Raw genomic sequence first — 26,760 nt, forward strand, 5'->3', positions numbered from 1 at the left:
TTGTCACCACTAGAAAGTGTGGGCCGTGGGTGTTTTGGTAGCTATGGCAGACCTCAGGTATCTCTGCCTCTGTGGATCCATCCTGGGGATAGCCCACAGACCTTCTGTTATGGCCCACAGGAGAAGATGAAGGGGAAGAACAAGCTGGTGCCACGGCTGCTGGGGATCACCAAGGAGTGTGTGATGCGCGTGGACGAGAAGACCAAGGAAGTGATTCAGGAGTGGAGCCTGACCAACATCAAGCGTTGGGCAGCCTCGCCCAAGAGCTTCACCCTGGTAGGGACCAGAACTGGTCTCCCATGCCTCCTCCCCGCTGGTACCCCTGCAGGGGGGCTGCTCTCACTCCAGCCCTTCTCTCAGCTGTTGCTCCATGGTGGCACAGTCTTGCCCTCCTCTGGTGCCTCTCCCAGCACTTGCTTTGAAGGCTGGTGCTCAGGTGCTTAGTGCATACCAGAGGGACTCAGGATGGCTGCCAGTGCCCTGCTCCGGTGCTACCCTGTGCCCTGCTGTTGCAGGATTTTGGAGATTACCAGGATGGTTACTACTCAGTGCAGACGACGGAAGGGGAACAGATTGCGCAGCTGATTGCTGGCTACATCGATATCATCCTCAAAAAGGTGAGGCTGTGCTGAGAAGGGCACTGAGAGCCCCTCTCCAGAGAGGCATACGGAATGTGCCTCCCAGCTGCCTCCAAACAGCCTTTGGCAGACAGTACTGGTGGGAAAGCTGGAGGCAGGGCAGGGGGACCCTGTGGCCCTGATATAGTGTCTGGGCTTCAGGAGAAGGGGAGGGCTTGGGAGTATAATTTTCTCTTTCCCTTTGCAGAAAAAGAGCAAAGACCACTTTGGACTGGAGGGTGATGAGGAGTCCACCATGCTGGAAGACTCTGTGTCTCCAAAGAAGTAAGTCTTCCAGGAACAAGGCAGCTGCCAAACACAAGTTGAATGGAGAGTGTGCTCCAGCAAAGCTTGCAGCACAGCAAGGAGGAAGAGCTGCCGCAATCGCAGAGCCTGGTGCCAGCGCTGTAGGCATTTCTTTACCTGGTATTTCTCCCTATTTCAGGTCGACAGTCGTGCAGCAGCAGTTTAACCGTGTAGGCAAGGCAGAGCTGGGGTCTGTGGCCCTGCCAGCCATCATGCGGACTGGGGCTGGAGGGCCAGAAAACTTCCAGGTGGGCACGATGCCACAACCTCAGCTTCAAATCACCAGTGGCCAGATGCACCGAGGGCACATGCCTCCCCTGGTAAGGTCTTCTTGTCACCATAGGGCACAAACTCCGAGAAGTGACTGTTAGGCTTGTATAGACCAATCTGTTTGGGTCCATGACCAAGCATTGTCTTGCTATGAAGAGCAGGGTCTTTGTGCCACTGGCTTTGTGTGCTCACTGGCCTGGCTGAGCCGGTGTCCTGCACCTTCTCTGCAAACTTGAGCTACACCCCAGCATTTTAGTCAGGTTAGGAACTTCAGATTCTCATTTCAGGTCGTAACTGGACAGCCCGGCTAGGTCTGTGGTTTGCAGCAGAACCCATTGCCATGTTTTGGTGCCCCCAACTCCTGTGCAGCTGGAGGAGCACTTGGAAAAGGCCACGAGGAGGCCGATTTCTTTTGCCCCATGCAGTCTGTTGTGGGCGCTTGCTGTGAAAGCCTTGTGGGATCTCACAGCATCTTCTCCCCACTCTGCAAGAGCTGCTTAACTGCGAGGCTTAGTTGTAACCATGATGGGATGAGGCATTTTCCAGTAGGAGTTGCAGAGGAGAAACTCCCTTTTTGCTAAGTGCACCCCACTTTGTGGAGACCTACCTAGAGCGGTGCCATCAGCAGCACATTGCAGGGGAGCATTTGAGCCAAATATGTAATCCTAGATTCCAAGCCTTTGGCATATCTCACTCATTCTGTCTCTGTTGCAGACCTCAGCCCAGCAAGCCCTGACTGGCACTATCAACTCCAGCATGCAGGCTGTGCATGCAGCCCAGGCCACACTGGATGACTTTGAGACCTTGCCACCTCTCGGGCAGGATGCTGTGAGTGCTGGGTGAGGGTGGGGTGCTGGGGGTGGACCTTGCTGGAAGCTGGGCTGGGTGAGGCTGGCCACATTCCCAGAAGAAGTGTTAGAAGCTCCTGGGAAGATCTGCTGCCTGGAAAGAGATGGGGTTGTATCCCACTTTGTGGGCAGATATGGAGGGGACACTTGGTCATGTTGTTTGGTCAGGGTGGACTAGAGAATCTCGGTGGTTACAGGTCTTCCCACTATTTTCTTTGTATCCTCTTCCTTGCATTTCTCTATGTGAGCATGTGTGCAGCTACCCACCACTTCTACCACTTTCTCCTGATCCTGTTCTCCCCACTCAGGCATCAAAAGCTTGGCGCAAAAACAAGATGGATGAGTCAAAGCATGAGATCCACTCCCAAGTGGATGCCATAACTGCTGGCACGGCCTCAGTCGTCAACCTCACTGCAGGTATATGGAGAGTTGGAGTAGAGGAATGCCCCAGTTCAGCAAAATGCTTGGTCTGAAATACTCCTTGGCTGAAAGACTCCTTCTGCTCCCTGAAAGGAAAACCACATCAGTGACAGGTGTGGGGATGCTCTTGGAGCACATCCTATCCTGACTCCTCTCTTGCCTGTGCAGGGGATCCAGCAGACACAGACTACACCGCCGTGGGCTGCGCCGTCACCACCATCTCTTCCAACCTGACGGAGATGTCTAAGGGTGTGAAGCTGCTGGCTGCGCTGATGGAGGATGAGGGAGGGAACGGGCGGCAGCTTCTGCAGGCAGCCAAGAACCTGGCGAGTGCCGTCTCAGACCTGCTGAAAACAGCACAGCCTGCCAGTGCTGAGGTGGGGAGCTGGAGGGGCTGAGGGACAGAGAGGAAGGGGGAAACCAAGGGAAACCACTGAGTGAAGTTTTAAGGCTTGCTCATGAGCCTTGTCGGTTTTGCCTTGTTCCTTGCAGCCTCGCCAGAATCTCCTGCAGGCTGCTGGCCTGGTGGGCCAAACCAGCGGGGAGCTGCTGCAGCAGATAGGGGAGAGTGACACTGACCCCCGGTTCCAGGTGAGTGCACCCAGCAGCAACCAAGGACAGCCACTCTGTAAAACTATCGGCCTTTGCACAGGACCTCACAGGAGGAGTCCAAGCTGAACATTCGCCAGTGCCCAGTGGTGACTTTGTGAGGGAGGGGACAGACCATTGCCCATCTCTGTCTCTAGAGTGATATAACAACTCTTATCTTGTGGATTCTATGTAGATCCCAGAAAACCGGTGTGCTTGGATCCTGCCTTCCTCTGAACCAAAGACGGTAAAACAGGCCTGGCTTGGCTTGGTGGTCCCTGCCATCTCCAATGTGAAGGGGGCTCCTCTGGGAACTATAATCTGAAATCTTTGGAGAAGGGCTCTTGCAAAATTCTACTTTTCTGGTGGTTGGATCTCAGAAGTCCATGCACTCGGGTTGCTGCTGGAGCAAGTGCTGCTCTGGAGATCGCCCCTTGCAGCCACCTCAGTTCCTGCCTGCTGCTCCCTGCCTGTGGGAGCTGCCTGCCTGCTCCCATCAGAGACCCAGTATGGGTGGAGCCTTGTGTGGCAGTTTTTTTAAGATGAGCTGACTGCCAACTGGCTTGCTTTCCCATAATTGCTCCTGCCAGCACAAAGGAGGTAGCACATTGCTGGGGAGGACAATCCAGACATATTATAGACCAAAATACTCCAGAAAGAAGGGGTTTCTGTTCATGGCAGCCACACAGATTCAACTGAGTAGAGAGGCCTTGAAAGATATCCGGGGGAAGCAGAAAAGCTAGGAGCAGGGCAGAAAGCCATGTTTGGCCATGCAGCAGTGCTAGGATAGAATATCCCCAAAGGTCAGATTTTGGACCTGGAAGACAATTTGCAGTCAAGCAGCAGGATGTTCTGCCTCACAGTTGTCAGACCCGAGTGTACGTACTTCCTTTGATGGGCTGAGATGCAGTGGTTCTGGGGACTCTTGAATTGGATGCATGCACTCTCCAGTCTTTCCTCCTGTCGCAAAAGGTGATGGATTGCAGTTGGAGTAGTCTTGGCTTGCAGGAGGTTAGGGGATGCTGTGACTCTTCTGGTTTGGTGGCTGGAGGCTTGCTTCTTGTGGGGTGCGAGGCTGCTTGCTGTGATCACACACACAGCAGGAAGTTGGCAGCTGTAGTAGGCAGAGAGCCCTGCCCTGACTACCAGGATTTTTCTATTTAGGGGTGGTGCTACCAGTTTTCACCAGCAGTGTGCCACAGGGGCTAAATCTGAAGGCTGCTGTGTGCTGTCATATCTGGTGCCCTGCAGGAAAGCAGTTCACTGTGTGCTGGTCCCTGCCTGTTGCCTCCTGGCACCAGTTGTGTACCTGCCACCCAGGAGAGAGGAGGCTGGTTGCCTTGTCACACATCTCTTTTAGCTTTGGGAATAACAGCAGAGATGTATTCTAGCTTGTCAGCCAACAAGTTAGAGTTGAAAATAAAAATAGCTGGCATACCTGCAATACAGGTGGCCAGCATAGGACCATCTCCCACTTGCCTCTTACTGGCAGCTGTCCATGGTGTGGGTGTGCCAAGGCTGGCTTGTGCCTGCTGTTTGGCCGGAAGGGTTTGTCATCTTTTCATCACGTTCAAATGTTTGCAAACCCAATCAAATCCAGGAAGTACCAGCAGTGCCTTGCAGCAAGTTCTGGCTGTGGAACAATCAGGGACAGGTGGTTGTCTGGGGAGTCGGTATTGCAGTGATGCTGAACATTGCCCGAGCTCCTGTGGGTGGTGTTCGTGGCAGTGCAGGCTGCAGCTCAGGGCCTACAGCCTCACTGCCAGCTGTAGAACACAGTGGAGATGGGATCAGGTGTTGCCAGCCTTTCCAGCTATTCAGTGCTGCTGGTGCTGGGACAGAGTGGATGAAAGGGCCCCAAGGGCTCACATTTCCCATCTGAATATTTCACGAGAGACTTGCAGATGGCTGCGGCTGCTCCCTCTGCCATGGCTGCCTCGTTGACCCTTTCTGTCCCCTCCCAGGACATGCTTATGCAGCTGGCGAAGGCGGTGGCCAACGCTGCTGCTGCGCTGGTGCTCAAAGCCAAGAACGTGGCTCAGAAAACAGAGGATGCCGCGCTGCAGACACAGGTGATCGCAGCAGCCACCCAGTGCGCCCTCTCCACCTCCCAGCTGGTGGCCTGCACCAAGGTAAGCAGCGAGGTTAACCCCTGCCGCAGCATGGGTGTGAGCTTCATCTGGCTGGGGGGCAGCTTTGCAGCAGGGTCCTAGGTGTACCAGGACCACATGTCCTAAGGCAGGGCATTGGAAATCTGGCACAGGAAGTGTGGGCAGTCACTTGTTTGAGGCCCTGCCACTGTGCCCAAGCAATGACAATCCTCTTTGGAGGAGCAGAAGTTTGGGATAGCTCCTCCATGAAGCATACCATGCTTGCTGCCCAGCCTTTGTTCTCCCTTCCAGGTTGTGGCTCCTACAATCAGCTCCCCAGTTTGCCAGGAGCAGCTGATCGAGGCTGGCAAGTTGGTGGCCAAATCGGCTGAGGGTTGTGTGGAGGCCTCTAAGGCAGCCACCAGCGATGACCAGCTCCTGAAACAGGTGGGGGTGGCAGCCACGGCTGTCACCCAGGCCCTGAACGACCTGCTGCAGCACATCAAGCAGCATGCCTTGGGTGGGCAGCCCATCGGGCGCTACGACCAGGCCACTGACACCATCCTCAACGTCACTGAGAATATATTCAGCTCCATGGGTGATGCAGGTGAGAGTGAGACACCCAGGGCAGAGCACAATAGATAGGGAGGTAACAGAGCCCTTGGGACTTGCTAACAGGCCACACTTCCATTCTGTCCCAGGGGAAATGGTGCGTCAGGCTCGTATTCTGGCCCAGGCCACTTCTGACCTTGTCAATGCCATCAAAGCTGATGCTGAGGGAGAGACAGACCTGGAGAATTCACGCAAGCTTCTGAGTGCAGCCAAGATCCTGGCCGATGCCACTGCCAAGATGGTGGAGGCTGCAAAGGTCAGTGTGTGGGGAAGGGTGGATGCTGGCTTTGGCCCCAGTCCTGTCCAGTGCTATTGGCTCAGTGCTGGGTAGGGGATGAGCAGCCCCTGGTTGAGCATCAGTTCCCAGAGCAAGGTCTTGCATTGAGCCAGGGACCTGTGAAGGAGCTTCAGGAAGCTGTGGGTAGTAGCAGAGGAGCTGTTACTGCTCTTGCTGTTGGACTCTTCCAGAGAGGCTGTGAACATCTCCCAAGTACCATAAACAGGGCTGTCTTGTGAGGGCCAGAGCAGATGTACTGCTTCAGGAGGAAAAGGGACTCCATGGTCCCTGAGAGGTGTGATGGATTTTCTGTTTTCTTCAGGGAGCTGCAGCCCACCCAGACAGCGAGGAGCAGCAGCAGCGGCTGCGTGAGGCAGCAGAAGGGCTCCGCATGGCAACTAATGCTGCAGCCCAGAACGCCATCAAGAAGAAGCTTGTGCACAAGCTGGAGGTGAGATGCTGGGCAAGGATCTGCAAAGGGCAGGCAAGCACAGTCAGTGAGCAAGGCCTGTCCAGGAGCTCCCATACAACTCCTCTCTCCAGAGTGGTAAAGTCCAAGTACAGTGTTTTCAAGTACAGTGTCCATGCTGCATCACAGCGAGATCTCTCTTCCCTTGTGTGCACTGTGTTGTTTTAGGGTGCTGGGGATGCTCGGGTGCCACAGGAGTAGACACAGGAGAAGTTGTTTGGGGGATCTGGGCATGGGGGGCTCAATACAGACTGCCAGTGTTAACCTGTGCCTCCCTGTGCCAGCACGCAGCCAAGCAGGCCGCTGCCTCGGCCACACAGACCATCGCTGCCGCGCAGCACGCCTCCTCCTCCAACAAGAACCCTGCTGCTCAGCAGCAGCTGGTGCAGAGCTGCAAGGTAAGGGACTGGGCCTGATCCCAGCATCTCCTATGCTCCCTGTTAGCTATGCTGGTGCTTCCTGCTCTGCCAGTGGTCAGACTGGATCCTGGGGTCCTGACTTAGGTCCTATAGGAGCTGGTCTTTCGATCACTGCTCCTGGGTTGAATCCCTGTGTGATCCTCTCCAGTGACCATATTCTCTGGCAGGTGGTGGCAGAGCAGATTCCAATGCTGGTGCAAGGTGTGCGAGGAAGCCAGTCCCAGCCAGACAGCCCCAGTGCCCAGCTGGCTCTCATTGCTGCCAGCCAGAACTTCCTGCAGGTACCCATGCTGCCCAGAGCCTCTCATGCCAGCCCTGGCATTACAGCTTTCCTACCGTGCCTGTCCCTTTTAAGACACTGGGAAATCTTCTGCACACAGGCAGCTGAGATGCTGCCTGTTCGTCCCCTTCTCACTGCTTTTTTTTTCTGGCCCAACAGCCCGGTGGGAAGATGGTAGCTGCAGCCAAGGCCACTGTCCCCACCATAACAGACCAAGCCTCTGCTATGCAGCTCAGCCAGTGTGCCAAGAACTTGGCTGCAGCTCTGGCTGAGCTGCGCACAGCAGCCCAAAAGGTGAGAGTCTTGAGTCCCATCCTGCAGTGATGTGCAGAGCAGTGGGGAGTGGTGGGGACAGCCTGGTGGCAGGTTCTGGTCTCTGCCACAGCCAGGTGGGCTCAGTGGTCACCTGCTCATGTTCCCTTCTTCTCTGTCACAGGCCCAGGAGGCATGTGGACCCCTGGAGATAGACTCTGCACTGGGTCTGGTGCAGAGCCTGGAGAGGGACTTGCAGGAAGCCAAGGCAGCTGCCCGTGATGGCAAGCTCAAGCCTCTTCCAGGAGAGACGGTGAGGGTGCAGGGAAGGGTGGCTCAGGATAGACTCTGGGACAGCGGAGTTGCCAAAGATGCAGCTCACCAGCATGTCCCAACTCACCCCGCCCCTGCAGATGGAGAAGTGTGCCCAGGACCTGGGGAACAGCACCAAAGCTGTCAGCTCCGCCATCGCTCACCTCTTGGGAGAGGTGGCCCAGGGCAATGAGAACTACACAGGTACTGGCCTCCATAACAGGGCTGGGGGAATGGGTACTGAGCTGGCAGGCATTGACCTCTCCATCTCCCCAGGAATTGCTGCCCGGGAAGTGGCCCAAGCCCTGCGCTCACTCAGCCAGGCTGCCCGTGGTGTGGCAGCCAACACCTCCGACCCGCAGGCACAGAGTGCCATGCTGGAGTGCGCCAGTGATGTCATGGACAAAGCCAACAACCTCATTGAGGAGGCCCGGAAAGCAGTGGCCAAGCCTGGTGACCCAGAAAGCCAGCAGCGCCTGGCCCAGGTGGGGACAGGGGGTACCCCAGTGTGCCCCACCAGGCTGTGGGAAGGGTTTGGGGCTGGCTGGGAGGTGGTGACCTCTGTTTGCTTCCCTGCAGGTGGCCAAGGCAGTGTCACAGGCCCTGAACCGCTGTGTTAACTGCCTGCCAGGGCAGCGGGATGTGGACGCTGCCATCCGCATGGTGGGAGAGGCCAGCAAGAGGCTGCTGTCAGATTCGGTGAGCTGAGCTGGGGTGGGAGGGGAAGGGGAAAATCTGGCAATGCAGGCTGGTCCAACTGCATTGGGTTACTCTTGCATATCGCCAAGCATGTGCCAGACTTTCATCTGCCATCTCTCTGCCTCTCCTAACCTCTCTCCTTCTTTCCAGTTCCCTCCCAGCACCAAGAGCTTCCAGGAGGCGCAGAGCCAGCTGAACCAGGCAGCAGCGGGGCTCAATCAGTCTGCCAATGAGCTGGTTCAGGCGTCGCGTGGCACCCCTCAAGACCTGGCCAAGTCCTCTGGCAAATTCGGACATGACTTCAATGAATTCCTGCAGGCAGGAGTGGAAATGGCCAGCCAGTCTCCGGTGAGAGGAAATGCCTGTTGGGGTCTCCTGAATGAAGGGAGAGATCTGGGATATCTGAGAAGGTAGCTGACCAAAGGCAGGGTAGCCAGGTAGAAGTGGTAAGGGTGGCTATAGCCAGCGCAGCCAGGGAGATGGGAACTGGTGATGGGCAAAACCACAGCAACAGGGAGAAGGTGGCTTAGGTTAGTTCAGCAAGAATTCATGATTCCTTGCTGTTGGCGGACAAGTTGGATGAAGGGAATTAGCTCAGCTTGAAAATCCCCAGAGAGGGATGGGTGTGGACTTTGAAAGGTGCTACAGAAAAGTCATCTTGGCTCCTTGCAGAATAAGGAGGACCAGGCACAGGTGGTGTCGAACTTGAAGAGCATTTCCATGTCCTCCAGCAAGCTACTGCTGGCTGCAAAGGCTCTCTCTGCTGACCCTGCTGCCCCCAACCTCAAGAATCAGCTGGCAGCAGCAGCACGGTAAGAGGAACTGCTCCCTGAGAGCTGCTGGCCATAGGTAGTAGTGGGGCTGGGTGGTGGGGCATGCTCTGATCTGTGGATCTTTCTCCCATGTCTCTGGCAGGGCTGTGACTGACAGCATTAACCAGCTGATCACCATGTGCACCCAGCAGGCCCCAGGCCAGAAGGAGTGTGACAATGCCCTGCGAGAGCTGGAGGTAAGAGGCCACGTATTGACAGGGCACTGGAGGGGTTGAGATGTTGGGTATGGGGGGAGCTGCACCCCACTGCAAGGAACAGGAGGGAATGAAGAGGTGGTGCAAGTGGAGGATGCAGAACTTTCCTCTGGGTGTGACACCTGTGTCCCTGCAGACGGTGAAGGAATTGTTGGAGAACCCCACCCAGACTGTCAATGACATGTCCTACTTCAACTGCCTTGACAGTGTCATGGAGAACTCCAAGGTAAGCCCTGAATGGAAGTTTGGGGAAGAACATGGAGGGCTTGGGAAGGATATAGAAACAAAAGGAAAGGTGATTCCTCCCCTACCAATGAAACACAGTGTACTCTGATCCTGGGAGCACTGCGGGAGTCAGAGGCGGTCTCCATAGTCAATGTGTGGTGTGTCCTGCAGGTGCTGGGAGAGTCCATGGCTGGCATCTCCCAGAATGCCAAGAATAGCAAACTGCCCGAGTTTGGCGACTCCATCAGTGCCGCCTCCAAAGCTCTCTGTGGGCTGACAGAGGCAGCTGCCCAGGTGAGACATACTCAGTCCCAGCCCTGAGCCTTACCCCAGGGGCATAGTTGTTGCATGCACCCCCAGCCCTGCCTTTCCAAATCAGTGGGAAATGCTGCCAGACTCCTCAGCAGCCCATGCTCTCTGTGAGCTTCCCTGCAGTGTGCAGGCTCTCTCTCACCGCATCTCTCATGCTTCTAGGCTGCCTACCTTGTGGGGGTCTCAGACCCCAACAGCCAGGCCGGACAGCAGGGCTTGGTGGATCCCACTCAGTTTGCTAGAGCTAACCAAGCCATCCAGATGGCCTGCCAGAACCTGGTGGACCCTGCCTGTACTCAGTCCCAGGTGAGTGTGGGCTTCCATTACAGGCATTTGATTGCATCAAAAGGAGTATGAAGCTAGTTGGAAGTGCTGCATCCCAAGAGTTGGCCAAGATGATGGCTAGTGTCTCATCAGGCCCCATCAGCTGCACTGGGAACCAGCTGGCAGCTTTGGTGAAATGGTGACAGTCCAGACAGAGGCCTCTGTGGGCATGCAGGATCTTGGTGATCCTTCTTGGGTCCCAAAAGGGATGCCTGTGGTCACTGGTGCCTTACATAGCGTGGGTGAGAAGGGAGAGCTGTAGGAATAGTGGGTGAATCCTGCCTTAACTCTGCTTTCCCCTGCAGGTGCTGTCAGCAGCCACCATCGTAGCAAAACACACGTCAGCCCTGTGCAACACGTGCCGTCTGGCGTCCTCCCGCACCGCCAATCCTGTGGCCAAGCGCCAGTTCGTCCAGTCGGCCAAGGAGGTGGCCAACAGCACTGCCAACCTGGTGAAGACCATCAAGGTGCGGAGTCCCTTCTGAGGCAGTGCGGTGTGATGGGATTTGGGGTGCAGTGGGGGTTGGGTAACTGCTCTGGTCTCTCCACACCAGGCCCTGGATGGCGAGTTCAACGAAGAGAACCGGGAGCGGTGCCGTGCTGCCACCGCCCCTCTCATAGAGGCTGTGGATAACCTGACAGCCTTCGCTTCCAACCCAGAGTTTGCCACCGTTCCTGCTCAGATCAGCCCAGAGGTGGGATGCTGCTGGGACAGAGAAAATGGAGCCTGGCTGTGACAGGCTCTGCTCTGGGGTGGAGAGAAGCTGTGCCTTCCCTGAGTCTGGGGGGCCTGCACTGAGGGAGTGCAATGGGGAGATGGCAGTAAGCCTTGGGCTTCAAGGAGCTGCTCCAGTGTAAGGGTCATGGGAGAGGGAGCAACTTTCCATGCACACTCCCTTGCCTCACCTGTTGTCTCCCTGTGCAGGGGCGTAGAGCCATGGAGCCCATTGTCATTTCAGCCAAGACCATGCTGGAGAGCTCTGCTGGCCTCATCCAGACTGCCCGCTCTCTGGCTGTCAACCCCAAGGACCCACCACAGTGGTCAGTGCTTGCTGGCCACTCACGCACAGTCTCAGACTCCATCAAGAAGCTGATCACCAATATGAGGTGAGCAGAGTCCTATGGCTGTGGCTCTGTCCCTGCTGGTACATACCCCTGCCCTGAGCAAGCATTCCTGGGGATGTTTTGGCTCATCATCTCCTTGGACACAGCTGGTGCAGGCTGCCAAGGGATGGGATGGAAGACACTGTCCCTTTTGTCCTTCCTGGAAGCTGCTCCTCCAGTTCTCACAAGGGTTGATGGGAACACACACTGGTGTACCAAGGCTCTATCACATTGGGTTGCCCCAAAGCTTGGGAGAGGGGTCTTGCCCCTCTCACCAGCCAAGGCTAGGGGTGAAGGGGTGGGGTAGCAGCTGCCAGTGCTTGGCTGATTCATCTGTCACTCAGGGACAAAGCTCCAGGACAGCGGGAGTGTGATGAGGCCATTGAGGTCCTGAACAGATGTCTGCGGGAGGTGGACCAGGCATCCCTCGCTGCCATCAGCCAGCAGCTGGCCCCCCGACAAGATGTCTCCCAGGAGGTGGGTCAGGGACATGCTGTGGGCAAGCCTAAGGACTGAGCATCCTTCCCCGGGCTCTCAGCAGCATGAAGGCACCCCAGCCCTCCTGCAGCCTCATGCAACACCCTCTCTTTGCACAGGCATTGCACAATCAGATGATCACAGCTGTCCAGGAGATCAGCAATCTGATCGAGCCTGTGGCTGCTGCGGCACGGGCTGAGGCCTCGCAGCTGGGGCACAAGGTAATGGGGGTATGGCACTTAGTGCCTGGGGAGGAGAGGTACAATGCAGCTGGGGCTGGAAGCTGTGGTGCTGACGCTGCTCTTCCCTAGGTGTCCCAGATGGCTCAGTATTTTGAGCCACTCATTATGGCAGCTGTTGGTGCTGCCTCCAAAACACCCAACCACCAGCAGCAGATGAACCTCCTGGACCAGACCAAAACACTGGCTGAATCCGCCTTGCAGATGCTGTACACAGCCAAGGAGGCTGGTGGGAACCCCAAGGTGAGCAGGAACATGTCAGTGGCGTGCTCTCCTTTGCATGTGGGTGCTGTGTGGTCCATACACATGTGTCAGACATGGAAAGCCCAGGGTCAGTGTGCAGCATTCCTGTTGGGAGGGGAGCCACCGCTCACTCACTCTGGCTTCTCCTTGCAGCAAGCTGCCCACACTCAGGAGGCTCTGGAAGAGGCTGTGCAAATGATGAAAGAAGCAGTGGAGGACCTGACCACCACTCTGAATGAGGCAGCCAGTGCTGCAGGTGTTGTGGGGGGCATGGTGGACTCCATCACCCAAGCCATCAACCAGGTGAGGGAAGCAAGGAGAGGACCTGGACAGGGCTGGATGTGGGAGAGAGGAAGAGTCAGGGTCAAACCCTACAAGCTAAAGACGTTGTGAGTCAGAGCTGGTGCCAGACTCTCCTGGTGGTCTCTTGCAGCTGGACGAGGGGCCCATGGGTGAGCCTGAAGGTACCTTTGTGGATTACCAAACTACGATGGTGAAGACAGCCAAGGCTATTGCAGTGACTGTGCAGGAAATGGTGGGTGCCAGCAAGCCTGTCACTGTAGAATGCACTGCCTGGCACTGAGTCAGGTTACTGCCCTCCTTGCCCTGTCCAACTCCTGCTCTTCTTCCATCAACAGGTCACCAAATCCACCACCAACCCAGATGAGCTGGGCATACTGGCCAACCAACTCACCCATGACTATGGGCAGCTGGCACAAGAGGCCAAGCCAGCTGCCCTCACTGCTGAGAATGAGGAGGTGCGCGCCTGGGGGAAGTGCTGGAGTGTGATGTGGGGCACAGCAGGAGCTGTTGGGGCGTGAGAACAGAGGACAGGGATACTTGAACCTCCCATTGGAGCTGGGGACAGGCAGCTTTCACACCTCCCCTGAAACATGACATAGAAACAAGGAGCAAAGCTGTGTTTCCTTTTTCCTTCTCCTGAGTGGGAGGATTGGAAAGAGGAGCTGGGTGGCGGGTGTTTCCCAGTGGGTATCACAGATGCAGGGCTTAGTTCCTTGCTGACTCTGTCACACACACATTCCTCTGCAGATTGGCTCCCACATCAAGCGCCGGGTGCAGGAGCTGGGTCATGGCTGTGCTGCCCTGGTCACCAAGGCTGGAGCCCTGCAGTGCAGCCCCAGCGATGCCTACACCAAGAAGGAGCTGATAGAGACTGCACGCAAGGTTTCTGAGAAGGTAGGTAGTCGAGAGGTCGATGGTGAGATGGGAGGGATACTGCATTCAGCCATGTGCCCTTGGAGCCACCACTCTAAGGGTGGTTTCCTGGTCCTGTTGGAATCTGTTGGCTCTCTTGGCCACACTCCCCCTGCCCAGCTGATGGGGTGGAGGATGGATCCTCCTCTGCAGACACTATGACAGCAGCTGGTGGGTGAGTGTGATGCCCAGCTGCTGCAGCCTGCCTGGGAAAACTGAGCTACACACTGGTGACAGGCCAGGGCTCTCCAGATCAGTTCTTGCAGAGTTGGGCAAAGCATCTGCAGCAATGCCTGCATCTCACGCTCAGTGATCAGTCTCCCCTACACCTTTTGCTGGCGTCCTGTCCATCAAGTCAATCTAAAGAGCATGCTTCTGAAGAACAGATGAAAAAGTGTGGCTTAAAAAGTCTAGTTGATATGGGTAGAGCAGCAGTGCTTGTAAGCAAAAACACAACAGTAAACACTTGTCAGTTGTGCCTGGAATCTGCAAATCTTACTAATTTGAAAACTAGCTGAGTCCAGCATCTCTTAGGCCACCAAACATGATAGGTGCAAGGTAAAAAATAAATAACTGGAAGCTAAGAAGGGGTGTGCAGACCAAAATATTCCCAGTTCCTCTCCTTGGTATGAAGCAGCTCCACCCTTGAGGGTGTTGGAGGTGTGTGCAGTGAGGGTTCCCTAAACCTGCTCTGCTCCCCCAGTCACTTTACTCATCCCCCACAGGTGTCTCATGTGCTGGCAGCTCTTCAGGCTGGGAACCGTGGGACACAAGCCTGCATCACAGCAGCCAGCGCTGTCTCCGGCATCATTGCTGACCTTGACACCACCATCATGTTTGCTACAGCAGGAACCCTCAACCGGGAGAACTCTGAGACCTTTGCTGACCACAGGTACCCAGGCAGCTGTCCAGCCTCTGCTCAGCCAGAGACAGGAGTGTCAAGCTGTGTCCCATGGTCTTTCTGAGCTGTGGACCAGCCCCAAGGAGAGCTTCAAGCTCAGGTTGTGCTGGCTCAATTTCCCAAAACTCCAGCTTGTACATGGGAAAGCCAGGATCCACAGTCTCTCTGTACCCCAAGGACCATGTGTGCAGTAGAGAGTTGTGTGTCCTAGTGTCCTAGAGCTGGTGTGTCCTTCCTGATGCGCTTTTTCTCTCCAGGGAGGGCATCTTGAAGACAGCCAAGGCACTGGTGGAGGACACCAAGGTGCTGGTGCAGAATGCCACAGCCAGCCAGGAGAAGCTAGCCCAGGCTGCCCAGTCCTCTGTGTCCACCATCACCCGCCTGGCAGAGGTGGTGAAGCTGGGTGCTGCCAGCTTGGGATCTGAAGACCCAGAAACCCAGGTGTGATTGGGTGTGTGGGCTGAGACGAGGCTGCTGGTAGCTTGCTTGGAGGGGTTGAGGGATGCAGATGTCATGTGGTGCTCAGGCTGGATCCCAAGAGTTGGGGAGAGAGGGAGCTGGGCTTTGGCTGGTGCTGGCTGAGCTGGACTCCCCGTGTGCCCTGTGGTGCCCAAATCTCACACTGCTGGGCCACACCACCCCCAGTCCAAGTGACTTCAGCTCAGCCATTCTTCTGATATTGCTCTCCCCAGGTGGTCCTGATCAATGCTGTGAAGGATGTGGCCAAGGCACTTGGAGACCTGATTGGTGCCACCAAAGCAGCTGCTGGCAAAGCTGGAGATGACCCTGCTGTCTACCAGCTGAAGAACTCTGCCAAGGTCTGTGCTGGTTGTGATGGGAAGAAGGGGAGGAGGCAATGGGGCTGGAGAAAGAGAGGGGTTTTTTTCTGCCTATGTGGGCACAGGAACACAACAGGAACACAACAGGAACACAAAGGGTAGGAAGGGACACATAAAAGCTGGAACACACAGCTTGCAGAGGAGCAGTTGAGGCAGTTTCAGTGGAGTATGGGGATCGGGCAGTTTTGGACCAATCCACAGGGGAAGGACAGGTGCTGGCAACAGGCCAGAGCTTGTGTGGGGATTCACCTGGCTCTCATTCTCCTTCCATAGGTGATGGTGACAAACGTCACTTCCTTGCTGAAGACAGTAAAGGCTGTCGAGGACGAGGCCACGAAGGGGACACGGGCACTGGAGGCCACCATCGAGCACATTCGCCAGGAGCTGGCGGTGAGTACGGCTGTGGTGCTGTGGCTGCCATGCTGCTCGCCTGCCACCCTGCGCCTCACTGCTGCCTCTCGCCTCGCAGGTCTTCTCCTCCCCGGTGCCTCCTGCCAAGGTCTCCACCCCGGAGGACTTCATCCGCATGACGAAAGGCATCACCATGGCCACAGCCAAAGCGGTGGCCGCTGGTAACTCGTGCCGGCAGGAGGATGTCATCGCCACGGCCAATCTGAGCCGCCGGGCCATCGCAGACATGCTGCGCTCCTGCAAGGTGGGGCGGGCAGTGGGTGTGGATCTCTAGCACGGATTTGTGGGTGGAGGGGCACGGTGCTGGATGTGAATAGGGGTTTCCCTGTGTCCGGGTTGCAGGAAGCAGCTTACCACCCGGAGGTGAGCGGGGACGTGCGGCAACGGGCGCTGCGCTTCGGCAAGGAGTGTGCTGACGGCTACCTGGAGCTGCTGGAGCATGTGCTGGTGGTGAGTGTCTCCACTTTGGCTCCCAGGGTGGGCAGAGGCTGACCTTGGATTGTGTGGGTGTTCCCCAGATCCCCAAGGTCCTCTGGGCTCTTCACCTCTTCCCACTGAGCCCTTTGCACAGCCCACGTCGCTGCCTGTGCTGGCACAGCGTGTGTCCATGCCCCTGCCATGGAAGCAGATGTCAGAGAGCTCAACAGGCTCTAAGAAAGGTATTTTCCACATAACAGATGGAGATTAACTGACTGCAAACAGATGGAGGCTGGAAATCAAGAAGATGATAGCATAATCTTGTAAAAATACAGCTTCCAGTAAAAGTGATAGGAATAATAGATCTCAGGCAGTGGGAAAACAAAGTGTCATGCCCACAGCACTATGTGTGGGAGATGGACAGTGCCTGCCATAGCAAAGATAATGACTGGAAGCGCCCACTGCACCCTTTTGATCCTGTCTCCCTCTGACTGAGTCCTCCCAAGGACTTCAGCTGCAACATTAGTTTATAAGAAGTAAATCAGGCCCCTGGCATGGTAGGAAAGACCCAGTGAAGTTCTTCCAACAGCTTGCATTCTTGGCAAGACCACAGAAGTGGAGTCAGGGGCACTGTGGGGATGTGCACACTCAATCCATGGTGCTGTGAGATCTCTCAAACAGGACAAAGACTGACAGTGATTCAGCTCTGTGTCAAGGTTGCACTAAGCTGGTTAGTGAGAGTCTGCTGTCTGGGATCACCAGCTACCAAGTGGTGGAGCCCAAACTGTGGTTTCCTGCAGGGAAAGCCCCCTTAGGCAGAGGGTAACCAGCACTGGCAGCAGCAGGAGGTGCACAGGAATCGATGGTTAGAAATTGAAGCTGTGTAGAGGAGAAGTCAAAAGGTGGTTTTATTCAAGGGAGGTAACCACTGGGGTACAGTTCCAAGGGGAGCAGTGAGTTTTCCATCCTCTGCATCTAGATCAAATGTCTGCCTGGAAGATGCTTCCGGCACACATGAATCATGGCAGCCAAGGCTGGAGTGCTGAGTAGAAATTCTCTGGCTGACCTGTTGTTAACAGATGATTAGGCTAATGACTGAGTGTGGCAGTGCCCGAGGTCAGCCTACTTGCAGGAACACGCCATTCCCCTGTATTTTGGGTGTTACCATCCTGCTGCTGTGCAATGTTTTGACTATCATACATTGGAACATCCTTAAAAATGTTCACTGGAGGTGCCTCTTAGTAAGCTTGTAGCCTCCAGGGTGCCTTCAGCTCCAGACAGAGATCATTTAGCAGTTTTGAACACGTTGCCAGAGCAGACAGCAGGCTTAATCATAAAGCATTTAGACTAGATGTGCTCATGAGGGCAAACCAGCCATCACTGTGTGCCATCAGCCTGAGTACTCTGAGCCTCATGCTGCTCTGGTGTCTCTGCTGGGATGGCCCCACACAAGGCCAGGAAAAAGCCATGGCTCGCCTCAGTCTCCACAGCACTCTGGTCTGCGAAGGCAGGAGTGAAGCTCACGGGTCCTGTTTATCAAAGGACAGCAGGTTCCTGGGAAACCACAAGCAGGAAGGATCTAGGGGAATGGAAGGGGAGATGGCAGATGGCAGATGGGGTGCTCCCTCATTCCCCAGCGCAGCAAGGTCATTGCTGTACACTTTGTCCCCAAGGGAACCAGTGTCTTCTGCAGAGCATGAACAAGTATGGTTAGGGTTCAAGAATAAGGGTTATTTGTCTCAGGCTGGAAAACATGGCTCCCGGCAGAGGAGTGGGAAAGCCTGCATATTTCACTGGGGAGGGGTAGGAATTTGAACCTCCATGGGGACTTGGTATTTGGTAACAATAGGTCTCTCCCTCCAAAAGCAGAGAGATTCCGTGGCTCAAAACTGTAGTGAAGCAATTCAGGGTAGGGAGAACTAAGGTGCAAAGGGTGTGAGGAGGAGAGTGGATCCATGGCTACTGTGAGTGTAGGTGGCTCCTCTGGCTGTGGGAGCCTCATCCAGGTGCCCTGTCTTGCCTGGCCCTGCAAGGCTGAAGTAAGAGCTAATACTGGCAGCACAGCTCCCCACCCAGGATCTCTGATCCTTTTTCCCACTTCTCTTCTTGGCTGCCCTTCACCCTTCACCAAAAAGCACCCACCTTCCCCTACCCTCCCCTATCTCCCCTCCTTCTGGCTGAGGCATTCACTGCTTTCTTTTCTCTCTTCTCCCTCCTCTCTGTCAGCCGGTGAGTAAGGCAACACTGGGGTGCCTGCTGGTCTCTAACCTCAGCATGAGCCTTGCTCATGGCGTGTCTGTGTGCCCAGCCCAGTGCTGGGGTGGGACTTGAGTGTGTCCACAGGGACCCTGGGGTCCACGTGTTTGTGTTTGTGTACTCACCCCTGCTCTAGCTGATGGGCAGCTGCTGCCTGTCTGGTGCAAGTTGGGCCAGCAGTGAGCTCTGCTTGTGCATACAGACCCTGCGTGCGTGCACACGTGTGCTGTGGTGTGTGCATGTGTCCCTCCAACCCAGGAGAGAACCTTAGGGCACTGCCTGCCACCTCATCCTGATGGGGCCAGCCCTCCTTGGCTGGGATGTCACTCCAGGGTATGGCCCTTGTGTTTGCAAACAAACCTCCAAGCGAAGGAGATATGCTTCTGGAGCTTGAAATGATTTGCAGGGGAGAAATCTTGGTGTGGGTAGCTGCTGAGTGCAGAAAGGCTTGTGCTGAGGGTCTTGGATCTGTAAGATGTCCCAGAGCTGTGGATACAGGAGGGCTGTGGGGAAGCTCATGCTATCCTGAGGCACAAAGAGAATAGCCAGATTCACTTGAGAAAGCATCTCAGACAGTGCCTGATGTGTGCACATGTGGCAGGGGGCTGGGGGATCCCTCCCTACTTCCCTGGGGAGCGCACCCCAAACAGACCTATGGAGTTCCCCTTTTCCAGGGGCTTACATCTGCTCCTTCCCACCAGATCCTGCAGAAACCCACCCACGAGCTGAAGCAGCAGCTGGCAGGCTACTCCAAGCGCGTGGCCAGCTCTGTCACTGAGCTCATCCAGGCAGCCGAGGCCATGAAAGGTAAGGAAAGATCCTGCTCAGAGGGGCATAACCAAGGGCTGGGATTAGGGTGGAGGGCTCAGCAGCTGCTGGAGGAGGCAGGGAGACTCAGAAATGAGACTGCATGCTGGTGTAACCTGCCTGGCTTCCCGGTGTTCTAGGGACGGAGTGGGTTGACCCAGAAGACCCCACTGTCATCGCTGAGAATGAGCTGCTGGGGGCAGCAGCTGCCATTGAGGCTGCAGCCAAGAAGCTGGAGCAGCTGAAACCAAGAGCCAAGCCCAAGGTAGAAGTGCTGAGCCTTGTCTGACCTTTGTGCTCAGCTTGGGGTGGGCTGGGGCTCCCCTGTCTGTGCTTTAGGTTTGAAGGCCCGTCTGACAGCTGGTCCCTCTTCCTGTACTCCTGCTACCTCCCACATCCCCAGCTGAACTTTCCTTGGGTAGCCTATGTCCCGCTGCATCTCATAGCCCTTAATCCAGCTTTATATGTTTGCCCCCAGCCCCTGCAGCCATCCTCCTGTTCTGCTCCATCTGTCCTGGCACTCATGCTTGGGACTCACACTCTGCTTTTGCCCACAGCAAGCAGACGAGAGCCTGAACTTTGAGGAGCAGATTCTGGAAGCTGCCAAATCCATCGCTGCAGCCACAAGTGCCCTGGTGAAGGCAGCTTCAGCAGCCCAGCGGGAATTAGTGGCCCAAGGAAAAGTAAGGCCGCAAGAGGGGAAGAAGAAAATGGTTCTCCCTTCTTCTGGGGCTGCCTGTAGCCCTCATGCCTGTGACAAGAGATGTGCAGGGTGGTGCACATCTTACTCCTCCCCTCCTTCTTCATAGGTGGGTGCCATCCCAGCCAATGCAGTGGATGATGGACAGTGGTCCCAGGGTCTCATTTCAGCCGTGAGTATCAAGGTCATGCTGAGAGCTTGAGGGGGAAACTTTCCTCTTGACTCCTGCTGCAAACACAAGGATGCTCTGCCCTTTTGCTTGTCCTCAGTGGAAGAAGCAGTAATGCTTCTTCCTCCCTCTCCCACATGCTGTGTGAGCTGGTTCTTTCCATCCCATGCCCCAAAACCTCCCTGGAGCCTATCAGGGCTCCTGTACCTCCCCTGACAGCCTCTCTTGCCACAGGCACGCATGGTGGCTGCTGCCACCAACAACCTGTGCGAAGCCGCCAACGCCGCGGTGCAGGGCCATGCCAGCGAGGAGAAGCTCATCTCCTCCGCCAAGCAGGTGGCTGCTTCCACAGCCCAGCTCCTGGTGGCCTGCAAGGTGAAGGCTGACCATGACTCGGAGGCCATGAAGCGGCTCCAGGTGAGTCCTAGGCTGCCTCTTCAGCCCCTGTTGTGTAAAGGGTGGCTGAGAGTGGCATGAGGGCACGTGGATGCTTTCTGGGGCTCACACTCCCTGCCTGTATGCCATCAGTGGGAAGTTCATTGGAACACAGGCTCCAGGTTGCTTGGATTTCACTGCTAGCTGTGTGCCAGGCATGTGAGTGATGTTGGGCTGCTCAGCCTGGCAGCATTCAGGAACGACCCGGCACAGGAATACCTGAAATGGGTGCACTTCCTCACTTGCATTCAAGAGGTTAATGTGTGGGGGGCACGTTCTGTAGCACCATTAATCCTCAGAGGCCACGGCACACAAGAGGTTAATGCCCGTGTGTTGCGGGGTTAACGTGGGATCTTAGCACTGGGGCCAAGGGCTGGGGAGAGGCAGCAGGGCGGCCTCCCAGTCCCTGCCCCGCTGCTCAGAGCCAGAGCCTGGCTGGGAGCAGAAGCGCCTGAAATGGTCATGAGCGGGTGACAAGGCAGCGAGCCATGTAAAGGAATCCCTGCCGGCAGCTCCCAGCACTCCTCACTGCCGGTCCTGCCTGCTGCCCAGCCCGGGGCAGGAGTTCCTTCACACCCCTGGACAGCAGTCATACTCTGGGGCTGTGACTCACACTGATGCTCTCCTCCTCCCCACTGCAGGCCGCTGGAAATGCCGTGAAGAGGGCATCAGACAATCTGGTGAAGGCAGCGCAGAAGGCAGCTGCCTTCCAGGACCATGATGAAACGGTGGTGGTGAAGGAGAAGATGGTCGGAGGAATTGCACAGGTGAGGAGTGAGGCTGCTCAGGGCAGGAGCAGCTCTAGGTGCCACCACAACGTGTGCGTGCCAGTCTCAGAAGCGTGTCCTACCACCCACCAGCACAGGTCATGTCTTGAGAGAGCCTCACAAAAATGCTGTGAGTTCACCCATCCCACTGTATCGTTGCAACGGGCCCCTGGCCGGGTAATAATTGGCATAGACTCCATGTATTGCAGAAGGCTAATTATGTATCATTATTAAGAAACCCATATTTTTATACCTTAGTTTGCTACAGGTGTACTTGATTGGTCCTTTAGTCCAAACACCATCACCACTGGCTAATTAAGAAACCACCCTTTGGTAAACAAATCTCCATAACACATTCCACATGTTCACAATACAAGGGGCAGCAAGTTAAGAATTGTTTCTCCTTTTCTCTGATCTTCTCACAGACTTTTCCCAGAACAATGCCTGGGAAAGTTGTGTTTTGCTTTGTGGCCAGAGAGCTGCTGCCACACCACTGAGCACCAGTTAAACAATGAGGCCTCACCTTATCCTGCCACAAGCAGCAGTGGGTGATGGTGCATGCTCCCAAGGAGTGTAAAGCCCTGGCTTCTCCTTGGTGCAGAGCCCACAGTATCCTTTTGTGCCACAAGGTAAAAGCAGAGCAGTGGGTAGAGGGCGAGATCTACCTAGTGTAGGGTGTCACAGTCCCAGTGCTGGCTCCCTGCAGCTGAGACCCTCTACGCAGCACATGGGGCAGAGCCCAGAAGCTGTGCTGTTCTGCCTCATGTCCAGAGTACCATGCTCCCACCCCAGGGACAAACAGTCCTCATGCCCAGTGAGGCAGTGGCTGTGATAGGAGGGAAGCAGCAGCCAGAGAACGCAGCTCTGGGGTTGGCACTGCTGTGGCAGAGGCTCTGGCCATCCCTGTGGGAGGCAGTTGTGACCTCGGGGCTCTCTCCTGGCAGATTATCGCCGCCCAGGAGGAGATGCTGCGCAAGGAGCGGGAGCTGGAGGAGGCGCGGAAGAAGCTGGCAATGATCCGGCAGCAGCAGTACAAGTTCCTGCCCTCGGAGCTGCGGGACGAGGAGCAGAACTGAGCCGCACGCCCTCCGCTCACCGCACAGACTGCTGCCTGCCCGCCTGCCCACCTGCCTGCTCCTATTTAAGACGACCCGCCACGAGCGAAGGGCTGTCTGGGCTAGACCAGAGCTCTGCCCGCACCCAGAGCAACAGGACTAACTCGGCTGCCCCTCCCAGCCGGTGCCACACCAGCAACTCCGCTTTGCTGCCCAGCCCACCTTCCCATGCACTCCCAAGGCACAATCAGAGCGCTCGGAGGGACTCGGTTGGGGTGGGAGCCGGGGCTGCACTGGCTCAGGGCTCACCCGCCAGCCCCGGGGTGCGGGCCCACGGAGCTCTCCACTGCAAGGGGATATTTACTTGTGCCTTCTTCCTTCCCTCTCGTGCCCCTTTTTTTCTCTCCTCCAAGTGAGATGGGGACAGGCGGGTGGCTTGGCCTCTCCTGTGCAATGGTTTTTAGGGAGTAGCCACCCTTCGCTGAGCTCTCACATGGAGCTGCCTTTCACCTCCAATGCCTTATTGCTGGCTGAATCTTCCTTTGCAGCTCCCCTGGAAGGCCCTGAGTCCTCCACACCATGAGTACCTTCTTCAGCCCAGGCCCCTCTGTGGAGCAGCAAGGCTGGAAGCCACAGTGCCTTCCCTCAGGATGGGGAATGATGTGATGAATTTACCCTCAGAGCCGCTTTTTGCCTTCCTGCAGGGCTTCCCCCCGACTGCGGCCCCAGCCAGCTCTGCCTTCCTCCTTCTTCCCAAGTGCCTGCATTGTTTTCCAAGATCTGCAGTATTTTTGTAACTTTTCCATTTCTCTGTTACTGAGCCTGCAGCTTCCAAAGTTCATTTATTTCCCTGCCTGCTCATGTCCTGCACACTAACACCCAGCTCTTGCCGGGGTCCCGTAGCCCAGCATCCCACCCCTCCTTGGCTCCGGGACCCCCATCCCTTCCCCTTTGCACTCGCTGAGGCTTCTCTCACCATTTTGATACTTTAAGCATCCCACATTAAAGATTGAAGGAAACCAGCTCCCCCCCAAGCCTCCGGGGTGGGGTGGGGGATGCCAGTGTCTCCTCAGAAAGACGCATTCATCAATAAAATCTGGTTTTCCTGCTTTCTTGCCAGCTGGGTATCAATGGGCCTCTCCAGGAGAAGGGGGGGCAGAGGGGCCTGGGCGCCTTCCCTCCCGGCAAAGGGAGGGGGGAGTGTACCACGGGTGCTTATACAGCATGGAAAGTATTTGAGGCACGTCCAGCCCCAGGCACCCGGCAGGCCGGACCCCCGCTGCCAGCCATGTGCTGGCCTCACAGGTGCTGCCGGGGGGCCACCACTGCAGGAGGGGATCTTGGGGATTTTGTTTCTTGGGGATTTGGGCTTCAGGGAAGGCGGGGGGGTATTTGTGTGTGGAGCTCAGCTCCTGGCCTCATTCCTGCTACCAGCCAAATAGACTCCTGGGTAGGGTGCAATAGGGTGTGCAGGTGGTGTGACTACCACCCCAGAGTCACTGGTGGGCCATCAGTGGGGAAGCAACCAGTGTGTTGTGGTGTGGGTCTGGGAATGTGGCCGGAGCCTTCCCGGCTGCCAGCATTGATCTCACGCCCCGAAATAGCCCCCCAGAGCCAACCTGTGCGGGCAGCAGCTGCCCCAGCATGTCCCCACCTGTTCCCACCCTGTCACTCAGCAGGGATTTGGGGGGCCTAAGCAGTGGCAGGGCAGGCGGAGGTGATGTGGGGTGCAACAGGGGCATTGTGGGGGGCAACGGAGGCACGGGCAGGTTGGCACGTGTCCTTTGCCTCTGGGGCTGTTCCTGGTAGTGTGAGCTACAAACATCAGTGGCAAGGGCAGCATCCTGCAGTATCCCGGACAGCAACCCCTGTCCCGCTGTGGTCACGTCCCTGGGGGTGTGGAGGGGCTGTTTCTCCTAAGACACTTATCCCTGGCCAGGCTCCAGGGTGGATTTGTGGCTCTCACAGGCATCCCAGTCCTCCCAGCTGTCCCCTGACAATCTGCGCTGGCCTGACCCAGGCTCTCACCCAGGTACCAACTTGGACATGGGGCCCTTCAGAGTGTCCAGCAAGGACAGTGAGCGGGCACAGTGTGGCAGCAGCTCTGGCCTCATCCTGGCATCCTGGGGACAAGGGAGCTCCAGCACCCCCTGCGCAGGGCTGTAAGCATACCCACTGCTGTGTCCTCCAGCTTGGGTACAAGCAAGAGGCGGTGGCATAAATACCAGGGGAGGGACATGGGGGTGTGTTTAACCACCACCCCTCAATCTCACACACTGATCAAAGGGTTATTTTGGCAGACAGGTTCAGGAAAGCACATACAAAAAAGAGGTTTGGAGCTGGGATGACCCAGTCATAAGGTGCCAGGCCACTGCAGGGATCCAAATTCAGTTAAGTTGGAGGTTAGTGGGCAAACCACGGCCCAGCGTCTTGGGGAGCCCAGGGATGGGGCAACTGGGAATTGCACCTGGAAAGGTCCCATTAGTTGTCAGGACAAGCTTTTCTTTGGGAGTAAGGTTTGACCCTAGCGTGAAATATGGCGGGGATTGCCGTCCTTGAAGACCTTAGCCCAGGACGAGCCTGGGCATGGGGCAGCAAAGGGAGGGATGTGCACCTACACTTCTCTGCACTCCCTTCTCCCACAGGTTACCACCGAGGTCAGGCTTAAGGGCAGAGTCATGGACCTTGGCTCCCAGGTGATTCCAGCAGTGTCCATCAGACATGGCTGTCATGCCTGGAGCAAAAAAAAAAGCAGAGAGGGAGAACAGCATCCTTTGGGGGCATGTCTGAGGGCTGGCCTGGCTCCAGGGCAATTTCCTTGCTGCTTGCTCTATGCCCATCATTATATTTGCCCCATGCACTGAGCACATGAAGTTGCTTCAGGCTGAAACATCTCGCAGAAAAACAATTATTCTCTCCCAGGAATGATGGGAGATGAATCTTCCCCCTCCCCTCAGAAGCCACACGCTGGCAGTTACAGACTCTCCTTGTCCAAATATGTGCCTAATTTATCAGTACTAATAGCTTCTCTCCAGAGTCCAGCAGCGGCTCTTCTGCTTTCCCCTTGGAGCCAGCAGCCTGCTGGTCCTTGACTGCTCCCATTCCTCCTGTGCCCTCCACCATCCGGGCCTGAGGGCTCCTAAAAGCACTTTCTCCAGCTGTCAAAAACTTTTTGTTCCTCTGTTCTTGGAGCACTGGTGCCGAGAAGTTGCACCAAGCAAGGGCTGGCTGCAGCCCAGGGGCAATGGGCTGGGGGAGCCTGTGCACCCCTCCTGTCCCCGTCCCAGCCTTCCACACGTGCCACACAGCTCCCATGGTCCCTCCACCAGCTCCGTCCAGCCCCCCCGACCCACAGCCCACCCTGCAGCTGGGAATGTGCCAGAAGCATTTACGATCGTTATTAAAGTACAGGTTATTTTTGGAGGAGCTGGGATTTGAAGGGTTTGCAATTTTTTGCCTGTGGAATACAGTTTATTTAGAGCAGAAAGATGAAGAGGGGCAGTGAGCTGCCTGTATGCCCTGTGTCACTCTAAAATGCCACTCTAGGGGCTGTGCATGTGCCAGGACCCCTTGTGGATGCCCGGGACAGTGGCACCAAGGTGCAAGACAGAAGGAAGGTGGGTGCCAAGAAATCTGCACAAAGCTCTGGCCCTCCTGCCCGACCGGCAGCTGGATGGGAAAGTCAGGGGCTCTTCTCACTTCTCTCTTGGGGGATTTTCCCCATGTGGGCAGGGTCAGCCAAACGTGTCTCTCAGTGTAATCACAACCTGAGTGTGTCCCCTACAATTCAGTGCCAGCCCACTGCTGTTCCCGAGTGCCACGCCAGCCCTTGAGGTGTCCCCAAGCCAGTGCCAGCAAGCAGGGTCCCTCAGGCCCCAGGATGCTGTGACCGGGCATGTGGTGTACCTAGGGCACTAGCATGAGGACAGCTCTAACTGGGGCCAGTGCCACTGGGGTGCCCATACTCAGTGCCCCAGGATGTCCCCTCCCCGCTGCCACTGGGGTAGCCCAGCACAGTGCTACGGAGTGTCCCTCATCCAGAGTCACAGGGGTGCCACCACAGCGTTGCCCCGGGGTGTCCATCACCCTGTGCCACCAGGCTACCCATAGCACACTACCCTGGGGCGTCTCTTGCCCAGTCCAGTACCACCGGATTGTCCCCAGCGCCATGACCCGGGGTGCCCTCGCCCTGTTCCCCGGTGGGTGCCGGGCGCCAGGGCTGCGGCGATGCCCGCCGGGGGGCCGCCCCCCCCGTCCCGTTCGGTGCGAGGGCCGGTGGCGAGCCAGTCCCTAAAAGGTGCTGGCGGGCGGCGGGGGAGGTACCGGGGCAGCCCCCGCCCGGCACGGCCCCTCCCCAGCTTTTAGGCAGCTCGGCGGG

At 56.5% G+C, this 26,760-nt stretch overlaps 1 protein-coding gene across 5 annotated transcripts in view; it reads left to right on the plus strand.

The window, feature by feature from the left end:
• Positions 1–23,494, plus strand: part of TLN1 (talin 1) — a 35,274-nt gene extending 11,780 nt beyond the window's left edge. For 2 of the 5 annotated variants that reach the window (XM_038124140.1, XM_038124141.1), the window contains exons 10-59: positions 121–276; positions 516–617; positions 826–902; positions 1,063–1,243; positions 1,908–2,021; positions 2,350–2,458; positions 2,630–2,838; positions 2,954–3,052; positions 3,246–3,296; positions 5,014–5,181; positions 5,452–5,746; positions 5,841–6,007; positions 6,351–6,479; positions 6,782–6,895; positions 7,084–7,197; positions 7,356–7,490; positions 7,633–7,761; positions 7,862–7,964; positions 8,037–8,245; positions 8,340–8,459; positions 8,610–8,807; positions 9,132–9,271; positions 9,375–9,468; positions 9,623–9,712; positions 9,883–10,005; positions 10,186–10,329; positions 10,653–10,814; positions 10,902–11,042; positions 11,273–11,454; positions 11,796–11,928; positions 12,048–12,149; positions 12,240–12,410; positions 12,564–12,713; positions 12,844–12,945; positions 13,049–13,168; positions 13,461–13,607; positions 14,351–14,517; positions 14,784–14,967; positions 15,219–15,344; positions 15,639–15,755; positions 15,835–16,020; positions 16,119–16,226; positions 18,420–18,422; positions 19,151–19,256; positions 19,397–19,521; positions 19,814–19,939; positions 20,066–20,128; positions 20,360–20,542; positions 21,202–21,327; positions 22,272–23,494. In XM_038124140.1, coding sequence (XP_037980068.1) covers positions 121–276; positions 516–617; positions 826–902; positions 1,063–1,243; positions 1,908–2,021; positions 2,350–2,458; positions 2,630–2,838; positions 2,954–3,052; positions 3,246–3,296; positions 5,014–5,181; positions 5,452–5,746; positions 5,841–6,007; positions 6,351–6,479; positions 6,782–6,895; positions 7,084–7,197; positions 7,356–7,490; positions 7,633–7,761; positions 7,862–7,964; positions 8,037–8,245; positions 8,340–8,459; positions 8,610–8,807; positions 9,132–9,271; positions 9,375–9,468; positions 9,623–9,712; positions 9,883–10,005; positions 10,186–10,329; positions 10,653–10,814; positions 10,902–11,042; positions 11,273–11,454; positions 11,796–11,928; positions 12,048–12,149; positions 12,240–12,410; positions 12,564–12,713; positions 12,844–12,945; positions 13,049–13,168; positions 13,461–13,607; positions 14,351–14,517; positions 14,784–14,967; positions 15,219–15,344; positions 15,639–15,755; positions 15,835–16,020; positions 16,119–16,226; positions 18,420–18,422; positions 19,151–19,256; positions 19,397–19,521; positions 19,814–19,939; positions 20,066–20,128; positions 20,360–20,542; positions 21,202–21,327; positions 22,272–22,403 — 6,732 coding nt within the window. In that variant the 3' untranslated portion in view covers positions 22,404–23,494. The remainder of the gene's footprint in view (positions 1–120; positions 277–515; positions 618–825; positions 903–1,062; positions 1,244–1,907; positions 2,022–2,349; positions 2,459–2,629; positions 2,839–2,953; positions 3,053–3,245; positions 3,297–5,013; positions 5,182–5,451; positions 5,747–5,840; positions 6,008–6,350; positions 6,480–6,781; positions 6,896–7,083; positions 7,198–7,355; positions 7,491–7,632; positions 7,762–7,861; positions 7,965–8,036; positions 8,246–8,339; positions 8,460–8,609; positions 8,808–9,131; positions 9,272–9,374; positions 9,469–9,622; positions 9,713–9,882; positions 10,006–10,185; positions 10,330–10,652; positions 10,815–10,901; positions 11,043–11,272; positions 11,455–11,795; positions 11,929–12,047; positions 12,150–12,239; positions 12,411–12,563; positions 12,714–12,843; positions 12,946–13,048; positions 13,169–13,460; positions 13,608–14,350; positions 14,518–14,783; positions 14,968–15,218; positions 15,345–15,638; positions 15,756–15,834; positions 16,021–16,118; positions 16,227–18,419; positions 18,423–19,150; positions 19,257–19,396; positions 19,522–19,813; positions 19,940–20,065; positions 20,129–20,359; positions 20,543–21,201; positions 21,328–22,271) is intronic. The other 3 variants (XM_038124142.1, XM_038124143.1, XM_038124144.1) reach the window with 3 other exon arrangements.
• The last annotated feature ends 3,266 nt before the right edge of the window (positions 23,495–26,760 follow it).

Source organism: Motacilla alba, chromosome Z (genome assembly GCF_015832195.1).
Source record: "Motacilla alba alba isolate MOTALB_02 chromosome Z, Motacilla_alba_V1.0_pri, whole genome shotgun sequence".
Taxonomy (NCBI): Eukaryota; Metazoa; Chordata; class Aves; order Passeriformes; family Motacillidae; genus Motacilla; species Motacilla alba.